Source organism: Cyanistes caeruleus, chromosome 22 (assembly GCF_971803275.1).
Source record: "Cyanistes caeruleus chromosome 22, bCyaCae1.hap1.1, whole genome shotgun sequence".
Lineage (NCBI taxonomy): Eukaryota > Metazoa > Chordata > Aves > Passeriformes > Paridae > Cyanistes > Cyanistes caeruleus.
In genome coordinates, this window is record NC_141722.1 from 7,572,851 (window position 1) to 7,586,840 (window position 13,990).

A 13,990-nucleotide genomic window follows, 5' to 3' on the forward strand; every position below is an offset into this window, starting at 1 on the left:
GCCGCAGCGGAGCAGCTTCTTCATCATCCTCCGGTACCTGCAGGACCTGCAGGGGTGATGGGGGGCAGAAGTGCCGGCTGTGTTTGCCCTGATCCCGCGGGGGTAACAAGCGATGGGCATTCACCGGCTTTGGTCGCAGGGACCTGCTCCCGGCCACGGCCAGCGCTGAGCTTTGCCCCGACCCGTGCCCGGAGCCGCCCGCAGCCCCGCCGGCCCCGACCCGCTCCGGGACGGCGGAGCCCAGGCGCCGTCCTGACCCGGCGGCGACCCCGAACTGACCAGACTGGGCCGGGCCGGGGGGTGGGAGCGTGGAGAGGAGAGGGTTTAGAAGGGCCCGCGGGGATGGGGCGAGCGGAGTGCGGGGCCATGGCCGAGACAGACCCCGGCGAGCGGCGGGCGGCGGGCACCGAGCGGGACACCGAGCGGGACACCGAGCGGGACACCGAGCGGGGCACCGAGCCATGCACCAAACCGGGCACCGAGCGGGACACCGAGCCATGCACCAAACCGGGCACCAAACCGGGCACCGAGCGGGACACCGAGCGGGACACTGAGCCATGCACCAAACCGGGCACCAAACCGGGCACCGAGCGGGACACCGGGCCGGGCACCAAGCCGGACACTGCGGAGGGACCACAGAAGCCTCCCTACTCGTACGTGGCGCTGATCACCATGGCCATCCGAGCCAGCCCCGAGCAGCGGCTGCCCCTGAGCGGCATCTACGCCTACATCGCGGAGCGCTTCCCCTTCTACCGCGGCCCCGGCCGCCGCTGGCAGAACAGCATCCGCCACAACCTCAGCCTCAATCCCTGCTTCCTACGGCTGCCCCGGGGCCGCGGCCGCGGCGGCGACTGGGCACTGGATCCGGCTTTCCAGGACATGTTCCCGGGGGGGAATTACTGCCGCCGCCGCCGCCGCCACTGCTCCCGCCCGTCCGCATCGCCCCCGCCGCCCCCCGGGATCCCCCCGGGCCCCGCCGCCCCCCGGGCCCCGCCGCCCCCCGGGATCCCCCCGGGCCCCGCCGCCCCCCGGGCCCCGCCGCCCCCCGGGATCTGCCCGTGCCCCGCCGCTCTGTGGCTCCCGCCGCCCTGCGCCGTGCCCCCGGTGCCCTCCGGCTGCCCTCCGGGGCCCTGGGCAGCGCTGGTGCTGCCCGCCCGGGCCCCGCCCGTGCCCCCGGGGCCGCCGCTGCCGCTCCCCGCCTGGGCGCTGCGCCCCGCCGAGCCGGGCACGGGGAGCTGCCGGCTGCCGCCAGGCTGTGCCGCACCTTCAGATGAGTGCCCGGCTCCGGGCGAGGCTCGGGGCGCTGCTGCATCGCCGCTGGGCTCCTGAGAGCCGCTGGAAGCCGCCCGGAGATGCCGCAGAGAGAGCGCTGCGGAAAGCGCCTGCTGCGGAGGCTGAGATGCGCTCCTCGCCTCCCTCCTGCTGGCCCGGGGGGAGCGGACCGCGCTGCTCCACTGCTCCAAGGGCTTGGATTCGGGGGGGAATCGTGATTTTGTTGTTGGAGGCTCCAGGCAGCCTGAGAGGGAGCTGCGGCACCGAGCAAGTGAATCGGTACCGCGCGTCCTCTGAGCCTGAGAGCACAGGAGTCCTGCACAGGCCAGTCCTTGCCTCATGCAGGGAAATGATTCTTTCAAGTGTCCTAAATTTGTTTTGGAGCTTTTCTTTCTAGGTCTGTGGAAAAGCAATGTAGGTCTGTTTCGGGTGGAAAATACCTCAAACCAACAAAGCCAAAAGATACTTGGATTAATACCGGAAATCTTGTGGGTTTGTACTTAAAGTGAATTTATACGGCATTTTTTATACGGGTTATTTTATATTGTTGCTGGTTACATATGTTTGCATATGTTCGTTGTTAACTTGTTTCTTATAAACGATGCTGTAATTACTGTGCAAGTAATTACACTTCCCTTTTGATTTCAGGGGGAGTAGTTTTTATGTTTTTCCCTAAAAAAAAAAAAAAAAAAAAAGGGTTCAGAGACAAAATGTGCTTCCAATAAGATCCACGTTTTACATTTATGAGAAGAGTTCAAATACTGTTATGTGAGGAGCAGCACTTGTTGTATGTTGTATTAATAAAGAGTATTTCCTAAGAATTGTGGCTTCAGAAAGTGCTTAAATTATTTTGATGCTTTTCTCAAAAGAAGGTACAACTGAAATTCAGTTTTATAGTGGTTATTTTGTAACTTTTATACTTAAAAAGTGATTCTAAATGCCATCTTTTAATTCCAACACCAACATGATGGAAACAGTGCTGGAAATGCAGTTCGATTTTCCATTGCCAGGCCCAGTGCACAGAACCTCCCTGTGGTGGGCCCGGTGCAGGCTGAGACCCGGCCCCAAGCGGGGCTTTTAAAGACGCCTTTGCTGGGTGCCTTTGGGGTTGTTTTTTTTGTTGTTGTTGAGTTCAGGGGGGTTTTTTGTTTGTTTGTTTGTTTTTTAAGAAAACCCTCTCCTGTAGATGAGTTACAGCTGTGCCCAATTCTGAAGGGCCAGGTAATAATTGTGTCCAGGTGAGCTGTGGCTGTGCAGAGGACGGGGGTTGGGGGGGGGGGGGGGGGGGGTGTCCCCTCACACCTCCCAGATCCTTCACACTCTTCACACACCCAGACCCCTCATACCCCTCAGACCCCCCGGGCCCCTCACACCCCCAGGCCCCTCACACCCCCCAGGCCCCCCGGAGCCCTCATACCCCTCACACCCTTCACACCCTTCACACCCCCAGGCCCCCCCCGGACCCCCCAGGCCCCTCACACCCCCCAGGCCCCCCGGAACCCTCATACCCCTCACACCCTTCACACCTTCACACCCCCAGGCCCCCCGGACTCCCCAGGCCCCTCACACACTTCACACCTTCAGGCCCCTCGGACCCCTCACACCCCCAGGCCCCTTGGACCCCCCGACTGGGCGGATTGGGGGCATCGGGAGGGTCTCCTGCCCACAAACCCTGGGTGCCCGCAGGCTCTCCTGCCCCGTGTGCCTGCCCAGGGAGGATTTCTGCAGCGGCTGGCCTGGCCGGGAAGGGCCGAGGTGAGTGGTGACCATTTCTTCCACAAGGGCTGCGGAGGCTGGCTCGGGTGTGCTCCCACCAAATGCACGGGCAAGCTGCTTTTATGTGCCCTTAAGTAAAGATCATTCCCGCCGGGGTCGTTTCTCTTAAACATGAGAGGTTATAAGGTGTGTGTGAAGTGAGTTTCGTGGCCCGGGGTGTTTTGTGAGGGGCTCTGAGCCCGCGAGGCGCTCAGGCAGCTTCGGCTTTTGTGGGTTGGGAGTGAGGAATTTGTCATCCCTCTGTGCTTTGTGCTGAGGTAGCGGCGATGGGCTGCAGTGCCCAGCCCAGACAGGTGGAACTCACAAATAAATCGCTTTTCCCATCCATTCGCGGCCATTTCCAGCAGCTCGCTTTGCTCCGCGGCGTTTCCCTGTACGGGTGCCGCTAGATGGGGCGTTCGTGCCGCACCCCGCCGGGACGGGCAGGGCTCCTCCCGAGACACCGGCCCCTCTGGAAGGGAAACGGGAAACTCGCGTTGCAGCTACGCCAGAGAGACTCGGAAAGTCTGCACACGGAGAAGGGAATGTTCCAGCGCCGTTTGCACCTGCGGGGGTTCCTCCTGCCCACCCTCACCCAGCAGCATTCCCCATCGTGCTGGGCGTGGATAATTTTCCTTGAGGCGAGGAGGACTTCATGGTATTCCTAATAAGAATAGTAGGGATGGCCTTGGCTGAGTTATTTGTGGGTCAAACGTTTGGATTGCAGACTGCGTGTTTCTCCTCCTCTGATTGCACCGGCCTGGGCTTTTTGTCCGAGCAGGTTTGGATAATGAGCCACAGCCCCAGCAGCAAACAGCTCAGTCTCTTACATGAGTGTTCTGATGCAAATGCCACACAAGAGTTAATCACCACTTCATCTGTCTGCCTTCTCCAGAGGCTCCTTCAGTTGTCAGCAGGGATGGTCTCTTACAAAGAATGATTCAGAGCATTTCGATAAAGGCCCTGCTCTGAATCACCACTTGTAGGAGCATCTTTCTTCATCAGTGATTTAAAAAGACAAAAAAATTAGGAGCCTGGGAAGGCTCTGCCAGCAGAGAGAGAGGTGCTGGGAATCTCCCTCAGGCTCATTCGGGCACCCTCAAGCTCCTCACAGACCCTGCCTTGCTTCTGTGGCTAGAACAGAAAGCTGCAGCATGGGCTGCGCTCAAACCAGGCCTCATGGTTTGCATGGTTTCCTTGGCAGCTCAGAAGTGCTGGGGCCTCTCCTGACTTCTGCTTCCCTCTGGAAGTCGGGGGTCTTGCTGGTAAGCTTCTCTCTGGGGTTTTTGCCTGCGTTTAGAAAACCTGACCTCTGCTTATTTTTCTCCAAGTTATAGCCTAAGGTCAACATTCTCATAGGTTTTATAAATAAACCCCAGCCCAGCACATCCCCTTGTGAACAGTACAGAGGCTTTGGGCAGGACAAAGGAAATTCAGCATTCCCCTTTCCCACCAGTAGATATCAGACTGTCTAACTCTTCTCCTTTGGGTGGCCTCATGTCTGTCCTTACTCCTTTGCCCTTGGTTTTAGCAATTAACAGTGGTTTTGTGTGTTGCTAACAGTAGACAAGCAGGACAATTTCTGTGCATGGGGCTGGGTTAGTACAGATGTAAAAAGCTTTTTATTGACCAGATCCAAGCATGGTGTAGGGAGGTTCTGGGCTGACCTCTCCGTGTGTTAATGCCTACAGCTCATCCTGGGCTGTCACTGGCTCTGGGATGTGCCAGGTCGTTTGTGCCTTCACCGAGTGCACTGTCACCCTCTGTGGCTCAAGCTGTGTGCTCTCATCCCACCTGGATCCACTTTGGTTTTGGAGTGCTGGCCTCCAGAAGCACTGGCCAAGCTGTGTGTGGTGTTTGGCTTTGTCCTGGCTTTCAGCAATACCAGGATTCCCAAGACATTTCCTCCTTTCCTCTTTTATCCAGACGGTTGATGTAAGCACAGCCATGGTTATGTGCTGGGTGAAGCTGGGAATGTTTTCTCTGCCTTGGAAGCCGGGGTGCTGGCATGATTTTGGTGGTTTTCTTGGCCTTTCTGTCCCTTACCAGTGCTTTTGCCCCAGCTGTTGTTTCTTCGTCGCCCCCCTTTTAATCTCTCAGCCTTGTGTTGGACACTGAAGAGATTTAAGGGTTTGAGCAATGAAGAAAAGCTGGAAAACAAAAAATTTGTGTCACAATTTGCCAATTGTCACAATTAGCATGGGGTGAGTTGGGAGAGCTGTGAAGAGAGCTGTAGACAAGAGGATCCAGTGGCTTTCTTCAACAGAGAGATGTAACTCGGAATTCTTATTCCTTAAACAACCACATGGGCATAGAATGGTGCAAACACCTGTTTGGATTGCAGCAAATCACAGATAAAGCTCAAACAGCCTACAGAATGGTCCTCAGTGGATCTTTGAAGCAGAAAATCTGAACTTTTGAGGACAAGGGAGTTACAAACTTTCCCTTGAAGCCTAAAATGGATGCACCTGTGGAGCAGAGTCTGATTTGAGCTGTTCCTGGTGGCCATCAGAGCCCAGGGAGCTGCATTTCCCTCCGTGCTGCTGGATTTCCCCTCTCCAGCTCCGTACCCAGTTTCCCGTCAAGAGTAAGTTGAGCATTTCTCATCGAGAATGTGGCCTGTGGTGAGGGGGTGGGAAGGGAAGAGGGGGTGGGGTGAGTGCTGGGGGAGCTGGGGTACTGCAGTTTCGTGCCTCAATCTGTATTCTCTCTCCTCTGCATGGCTTCCTGTTTTTTCACACCACTGCTCTTAGAAACAACAAGCTGCAAGAGAGCAGGACAGGGCTGGTGCTTGGTCACCTGGAAGAAGCCCCTGGAAACACCTGCAGGAGATCTGGGTGCAGGCTCTGGAGAAGGCAGTGTGTGTCTGTGTGCTCCCCAGGTGTGAGCCTGTCCCACAGAGCTGGCTCCCCGAGGAGGGGGTGCTGGTGGCTGTGTGCTCCCCATAAATGCCCTGCTCAGTGCTGTGCAGCAGCAGAACTACACATTCATTTTCATCTTTGCTTTCCTCAGCTGCTCCTGAATGGACAAACCTAGAACTTGTCCTGTTCTTAGGAGTCTTGTGATAATCAGTCAGAGGCACTCAGTGTCAGAATAATGCTGAATGTTGAATCACCAGTGCTGATTCCTGCAGAATCTGTGATTTTATGCTTTGAAAGCCACCATGCAGTCTAGGTTTGCTCCAGTGTGTGAAATGAGGAAGGATCTGGTTTGAAGTGCCCTCCCTTTCCATGACCCTGGGCAGCTTGTGCAGCTGGACAAGAGTGAACTCTCAGAGAAGTGGTTCCCAAACTGAGAACCAGGGTCAATTATTATCTGAAAATCCACAAAGAACTGAACATTCTCAAGTGCTGTGACTTCTGTTTTCAGGGGTCTGACAGCATTCTTAAAAAACCAAGAAGTTGCATTAGGAGCTGTGCTGTTGGTGTAATTTCTGTATTTACTGCCATGTTTTCTCCCTGCTGTTTTGAGAGGGAAGGAAATCGCCTGTTTGACCATAAGTAAATGGGAAAACGTGAAGAAAGCTGTTTAAAATCTGTAATTCACCTTCATAGGTGAATAACTGGAAGGGTTGAGGGAGTGCTGTACCACATAGGCCTGTGACACTTTAGTATCTGATCTGTGCTCTGTTCAATGCTACATTAGGGAGGCAGCAGGAGCCCTGTGCTCTAGTCAGTGTGATTATTGAAGAATGGGAGATTAAAAATAATCTGAAATCATTGTGTTGCTGATTAAAGCTAAATTCTCTACAAGCAGCAGTTTTTGAGGAATGGAGCTCCACGGCCCCGGATGCTTCGGTTCAGGGCGTGAGACAATTGGGTGTTTCTGAGATTCTGTTTCTGTGGGTGACATCAGGGCTTTGGTTTGCTGGCACGTTGCTAAGTGACTTCCAAAGCTGCTGCTGTGGGTAATGATGGAGGAGCCCAGGGAAAGGTAAACAGAGGATTGGGTTGCTCAGCCTTGTTCTGGCACTGGCTGCTCTCGGCAGGAGGTGGGTGGGCAGCCAGCACAGCACAGCTGCTGCAGCAGTTCCCTGCTTGCCAAACACTGCTGCAGCAAGGAGATGAAAAATGGGGAAGATTGCATCAATTATTGAGCCTTGTAAAAATAATTAGCCAGACAACAGCAGGCAAATGGGCCAGGAGGAGAAGGAAAACCAGCTGCCAAAGCAGAGAAAGACAGGACTTCACTGGGGATGGGAAAAGATGGGGAATTGTGTAAGATTCCCTTTTAATCAGGGGCTGGGGAGAGATAAAAAATTATGAATGAGCTTTGCATGCACATTAGAGCTGGACAAGGAGGAAGGGGGCATCCCCTCACTGAAGCTGCTTCCAGCAGAGGCTCCAGCAGACCGAGGGCCATTTTTGTGGCTTTTCAACAGGTACCAGGTGTGACCAGTGAGACACAGAGAGGTGAGCACAGCTTGTGCAAATGTTTGTCAAGAAGGGTTGTCTGACTTTTCCATGCAGGAATTGGTGCCAGGGCTGTAAGGGAACTGGACAGAATGTTGGTTAGTCCAGTTTCTAAACAATGGGAATAAATTTCCTTTAGGATTCCTTTTTCACCTTCATTCTACGGTTCCTCCCAGAGCCACCAGCAGGCTCATGAATGATTTTTGCACTGTAATGCTGTGGTCTCTGATCTGTGGGCAGAGCTGTCTGCTGCGATTCAAGGATGTAGTTAATAAGATTTGACAACCAGTCTCTACTGTGTGCTAAATGTCACTTGGTCGTTGTGATTTCATGGTGACACTCATTCATGTCTTCCAGATTAATTCCAAGGGTTGTTTCCCATGTTGACTCTTCCCAGCACCTCTGTTTAGAATTTAGCAGGAATCCCCTCCTTGTTCTGTAAGGTCTTGCAGAGAGATTTTTCTGCATTACCTAAGCAAATCTTTTTGGGTTTTGTAAACCTGTGATGCACACAGACAGCACAGAAGCTACAACTGTCTTCTATGTTAGAGGAAACAGCCTGTCACTTGGCTGTTCTTAGTCCTCCCACCAGAAATTTTTCTTCAGTGAGGGCAACCAGCCAAAAAGGGGAGGGAAAAGGCAGTTCTGGGAGAAGCCCCCTTGCAGAGAGGACTTGCAGTCTGTAGAGCTGCTGTGCTGTCCTCAGGGAGAGACAGCTGCACCTGTGGAGTAGAGGGTGATTCACTCACTCACCCATGATGAGATCTAACAGATAATCTTAACTGAGGTAAATAAACAAGTATCAGCCTAAACTTAATACTAGAGTTCAGTTGTGTCTGTAATGGAAGGTTTCAGGGAATTTTTGGGGGAATTTGTGCTCATGCAATCAGAGCTGCTGACTTATTCAGAGCAGGGGAAAACATTGTATTCAGAATCAGTTATGCTGCTGGCTGGGTTTTTTATGGCCTCTTCCTCTATTTTTTGTGACATAAGAAAAGCAGTGTGACTGGTTTTAATTTTTGGCTGTAAGACTGATCCAAGGCAATGAGTGGGGAGCACTGCTGGACAATTCACTGTCTCCTGAAGCTAACAGTGGAAGAAGGCCACTTTTCCCTGGGCAGGTTTGCTGGGCTCCCTCATCTTTGCTAATTCACATGAGGGCAGGACATGTGTTTACCAGCAGCAGCTTTCTCCTACCAGGTCTCTCAAGTACAACCAAGGTAACAGGCACAACCATCTGGTGAGGAGCTGGAAACACCGAGCATCAAGGAGGAGATAAAAAAATTAATCAAGGTTTGATTGTGCTGTGGCTGGTCACTGCTGGCCAAAGAGACTGAAGGGCGCTGGAGGGACTGTGCTCAGTCAGCTCTCTCCTGTGCAAGTTTGTTTGGTGTTGTCATCTTTACTTTTTTGCAACTTAAGAGGATTTCATGTGCTATTTTTTGTCATTTGTAAGTTGAGTAGGTGTTTGGCTGCCTTTCCTTCTGTGGTCAGCTGGAACCCCACAAAAGAGGTTCACAAAGAGGAGAAGGGGAAAATGCTCTGATACTGTGGACTGAGCTATTCCCAGTGCCTGTGATAAATCTGATATCACCAAACATTCTGCTGTGCCCATTATCAGAGATAAGGGAAGACAAAGATTCAGTAAAGATGAGAGCCACGGGGAGAGCTCAGCCACACTGGTAAATGATATCAAATGCCTGTATTTGTATTTTGCCAAGAGGAGGGATGCACATTTCAAATCCCTGTGGGCTTTTCCTGGCTCTGATTCAGCAGTGAAAAAAGAGGTGTGGGTTTGGAGGGGTTTGTTGGTTGGGTTTTTGTGATTTGGCAATCTGAGGGATCTGTTCAAACCTCCAGGTTTGCTCTGTGGGTCCTTGCAGTGCCAGAAGTGTGTGGTGTTTGGGGAGCAGCCAGAGGTGCTGGTGTCTGTCCCACCGCGGCTTCCCATGGCAGGGAACACACGGCCTGAGCAGCAGCAATCAATAAAGCTTTGAAGGAAGAGAAGAATGCTAAATAAATAATGTGCAGGGAGGAATAGTCAGGGCGTGACCTGCTAGCAGGGAATGGGCTGTAAGTGGGTGCTGGCAGTAAAAGCCCTTGCGGCACATCGGGGGCTCTGTGCTTTGAGAGGGCATTTGTCTGGCTCTAGGGTGGGAGCCAAGAGACAAGTGTGACAGACTGGGAAATGGCACAGAGAGAGAAATCTTTCTGGTAAAGGAGAAGTCCAAGGAGGAGGAAGAATGTATTTTTAGTGTCAAAGGGCTTCTGAAATCTTTTTGCTTCTGCCACCGAAGGAATCACATGTGTAGTCAGTAGTTGTATTTTTGTTGAGGGCTTCTAAGGGTGGGGAGGAATGTCTTTCAAGGCAAACTTTTCTCTAGAGGGTTGAGTGAGTACCTCAGCTCTCCAGAGCACCCCAAAGCATGGGTGCTGTGTGCTCATCCCATTCCCAAGGTCACAAAGTGTGGCTTGGCAGCATTACTGTGCTGTCCAGAGCAGCACATACCTGTGCAGCTGGTGCTTAAGGAAAGACGATGCAAAGATTTCATTACATTTTGTCATTAGATTTCCAAGGCTAATTCAGAAAGCCGAAGTTGTGCTCAATCCTCTCCTTTGTGACGGTGCTGTGTGCCCGTTCCGCTCTGCCAGCACCCAAACATCGTTCCCCTTGTGCCTGTGAGCTCTGTGGCTGTTGCTGCCCTCTCCTCAGCCCTGTCATTTTGTCATTTTAGCCAGCAGACTCTGCTCTGTGTCTCTGGCCTTTAAAGCAGAGCAAACTGAAAATCTGTCTCCTGACTGCAGACAGCCACTAAAAGCACCAAACAGAAAGTGGGTAGGAGGAAGGAAGTGAGAGGTTGAGTTTTTTCCTGTTGCAGGTAGCAAGGAAATAAAATAGGAAATTCGATGCAAAGTTATCATCTTGCTGAGCCCCCCCAGCACCACAGGCTGCAGATGTTTTATGGCTGCTTTTGTCTGATGGTTTATTCCTCTTTGTGTGACGGTAACAGCTGGACTTGGGTCCATGTGGTGCTGCAGAGCAGCTCCCAGCAGAGACTCCTTAGAACAGGGACAGTGTGGGTAACACTGGCATTTTCCCTCTTGGAATACAAGGGGAGTTGCTGTGAGCTGGACATACCAATACAGACCTGGCTATTGGGGCCTGGTGAAAATGGAATTGCTTCAAATTTAATCCAAGATCTTCACCATTTTCAGGTGAAAAAGTGGTTGTAGGGACAAAGGTGCCCAAGCTGTGCAGGTTGTGTTAGGCTGCTGCCATTCTGTGAAAATGGAACAGTCACTTGGGGGCTCAGGGGAGGGGGACCCACCCTGGCTCAGACCTGGCTTCTGCGTGTTTTAAATTATTATACTCTCGTAATAAACAGTGGAGCTTTTTACTTTAGTTTTTGGGCCACATTTGCCCTTGTAGCACATAATGCAAGTGTTTAGCATAGTCAGTACTTGTCCTGCACAGTTTCCCAGTCCTGGTTGTGTTTAGGCTGGCTGGACTGTTCCCTTCCATGAAATACATCTTCTCTTCTTTGTAAATATTTTTAAAGACTTAATAAAAACAAACATTATCTATTTCTAGACCAAAATTTGAGGACAAAAATTTTGCGCTTTCCCTCTACTGAAAAGAATTTGTTTTTCCTTCATCACTGTTCCCAGGGTAAAAGTAGTTATCTCCAGCTATGTAAATGAGTCTTCATCAATATATCTCAGGTGGAAATTCCCCTGTTTGCAAATGGAAATTTTCCTCTGGTGACAGCAAAAATAATTTTCTTTCAGCCAGAGCCATCTCTCATTTTAGAAAAAGGAAGAAAAATTCCATTCACATTCCTTTTCTCCTTGTTGTCACTGATGACTCATGCAGTGGCCTTTACTACTTATTTCTGAATCTTAAGTGATTTTTCAGGTGGCTGCTAAAGAATTAAAAGCATTTGTCACTGGCATCTGCCTCACTTGGTAACATGATACATATATTCTGATTTTTATGCAGAGAGTGTATTTGTTTGGGTTCTGAATGTTGCTTAGTTTGGAATACACATTTTAGATGTCAAATAAAGCTAAACAAACAAAAACCACTGAAATACAACAAACTCTTGAGTTTGTGCAAAATATTTAGCACAGGCAGGCACCTGCATCTGTCTTCAGAGTGCAGCCAGCCACCCACACACGAGCCTGCAAGATCCGGTCTTACTGGAAACAATTAATAAAGACCCCCAAAATTCCCAAACGGGGTGAAGGGCTTTCTTTTTAGCACTGTGACTTTATCACTGAGGTCTAATTTTGTCAACTTGAACTGTGCTTCTGAGTGTGGGAAGACTGGGTGCTGCTTTCCTTCTGGTAGCAAAGAAAAGGATCCAGAATCCCCTAACAGTAATTTCAAGAATAAATAGTGTGGTTTAGTTAAATAGGCAGTTACAATTCATAATGGAAATTTGTGGTTTTAAACATCACTCACTTGTACTGCAAAAAAAGAAAACAGAGAAAGGAAAGTTGTTTGTCCCTCCTCAAGAATGGATAGTCAGAAAAGGAATGGAGCTTCTGGCCATCTGTGTTTGACAATTTTTAGTTTTGTATCAAAAACCCATCTTCAACAGAAGTGAGCTTTTGAGTGGCATTCCCTGAGAGGGGGGAAATGCTGTGTTTGTATTGCAGTCATGCTCTGAAGTGATAAAAACGTGGTGTGCCCCGACACTGATGCTCTGAACTCGTGCAGCACCACCAGCTGAAGAGCTCAGATGAGTTGTGCAATCAGCAAAGCTTCCCAAAACGCCCTGTGGGATACGAAGGAACATTCCCAGTGTTCTGCGTGCAGGGAAACGTGATGCAGTAAGAGCTGTGACATTGACACCAGTGTGAGGAGCGGAACAGGAGCCTCTTGCCTGTCCTTGAAAGCCTTGGGTTTTCACAGCAGCCTGTGAAATTTTGCTGGGCATTTTTGTTTATGGGGCTTTTTCCCCCAGACAATTTTGTCTTCTATTTTTGCAGTCAGTAACTCCTGGTATCCCTGAGAGAGCTGTAGCCTCGTGCTCCTTGCAGGACTGGGTCAGCAGCATCTCCTCCTGTCTCACATTTGCTACCTTCCCCTCTGTTCTCGGGATGATGTGCTGCTGCAGCACCCACAGTCCACAGAACCTGCCTTTTTCCTCAACACTAGACTTTGCCATGGGCAGAGATCGCAACTCAGAGATTCTGACAGAGAAGCAACAAGGAGGTACCAAACAAACCCTTCTGCTTCATTTTGAGCTGCCTGCAGGGATTGTTCTCCTGTTGAAGTCCTGTGGTGCTGCTGATGGCCAAGGTGGGGAATCTCAGCTGCCACTGCAGCTGACTCAGGTCATGTCTTGTTACATTTTTGCTCTGCAAACGTTTATGGGCGAACGAGAGAGGAACGCATTGTTCTCAAGCCTGCAGTATCTTTCATTTAAATACATAGTCACACAAATAAAACAGTATTTTTATCTGGACAAGGACACCAAATTAGGCCCTTTTGGCCTTCAGCAAGAGAGATGAGTAGCTTTGTCATTGTTTTCCCCTCTTTCTGTCATTTTGGGTCACAAGATTGGCACCATTTCAGAAGCTTTTTGAACAAACAGACTGCTCAAGTCCTCGAATCCCACCCCCTGATACTTCACCATCAGCTTCTTACAGCTCATGGAAGGTTTTGCTTAATGGCATTTTTGTTTGAATGCATGGTCATCAAAGAGAAAAACGTGCTGAAGCTTTGTTGTGGTTTTAATCTCTGAAATCTCTCTTGTGACAACATCAACTAAACTGTGGCCTTGTTCCTGAAAGAAAAACAGCTCATGTTATAACCACGATGTCCTCAGCTGTCCCAAAGACTGAGCTGTGAAGTAAATGCCACGTTTGTCTTCAGGGCAATGTCCTCCTGAGAAGGCTGGGAGAAGAGAGGGAACAGCACCTGTTTGGGGTGGGTGAAGGATGTCTGTGTGTCAGGATGTGACAAGTTAGGGATTTATGGAGTCGTCAGTCCAGGGAGCGGAGCTGGGGGCTCGGGGAGGCCCTTGACCCTGTTCCTGTGCTCTGTCAGGTGCAGTTACAAAACTCAGTGTAGTTCATCCTAATTCTCCTAATGTCCCTTGACATGCATGTTGCTTGCTTGCGAGAGGACCTGGGTGCCCTATATATATATATATAAAATGTATGTATACATATATATACACATACATATATATATATACACGTATATGTATGTATGTGTGTTTAAATTAATGTCTAAAGCCTGTAGCAGTGTAGTATTGTTCTATAGCACAGAGAGCTTTTGTGTAGCATGGAAAAAGAAACAGTGGCTTTCAATGTTGAAGCAGTTTGGTTTGGCCAGAGGATTTTCTCAGCAAAGGCTGTGGCCCGTGGCTGTGCTCAGGCAGGTGAGCCCCACTGCTCACCCCCAGCAGCCAGCACGGATCAGTGCTGCACACTTTGGGTGGCTGTGATCCTATTTCAGATCTTGCTTGAAAAAAAAAGCGAAGAAAACGTTTTGAGTTTGAAATGCAGGCGAGTTCCCAGCCGTGTTTGCAGCGGGG

The 13,990-nt window shown here is 50.7% G+C and overlaps 2 protein-coding genes across 13 annotated transcripts in view; both read left to right on the forward strand.

The window, feature by feature from the left end:
- The first annotated feature begins 335 nt into the window (after window positions 1-335).
- Window positions 336-1,972, forward strand: LOC147649571 (uncharacterized). The gene is made up of 2 exons (XM_086860841.1): window positions 336-413; window positions 582-1,972. Exons 1-2 carry the CDS (start codon window positions 343-345, stop codon window positions 1,327-1,329), a joined length of 819 nt encoding a protein of 272 aa, XP_086716967.1. The 5' UTR covers window positions 336-342; the 3' UTR covers window positions 1,330-1,972.
- Window positions 1,973-2,277: 305 nt separating this feature from the next.
- Window positions 2,278-13,990, forward strand: part of PIK3CD (phosphatidylinositol-4,5-bisphosphate 3-kinase catalytic subunit delta) — a 35,205-nt gene continuing 23,492 nt past the window's right edge. Inside the window, exons 1-2 of one of the 12 annotated variants that reach the window (XM_086860807.1) lie at window positions 2,287-2,510; window positions 2,959-3,027. The gene's annotated coding sequence lies outside the window, so the exon portion shown is untranslated. The other 11 variants (XM_086860810.1, XM_086860816.1, XM_086860804.1 and 8 more) reach the window with 11 other exon arrangements.

Excerpts from the sequence above, each read along its gene's own strand:
- LOC147649571 (XM_086860841.1), top strand. The coding sequence starts at position 343 with ATGGGGCGAGCGGAGTGCGGGGCCATGGCCGAGACAGACCCCGGCGAG. Across the intron at positions 414-581 it reads CGGGCGGCGGGCACCGAGCG|GGGCACCGAGCGGGACACCG; the intron begins GGACACCGAGCG and ends GGGCACCAAACC.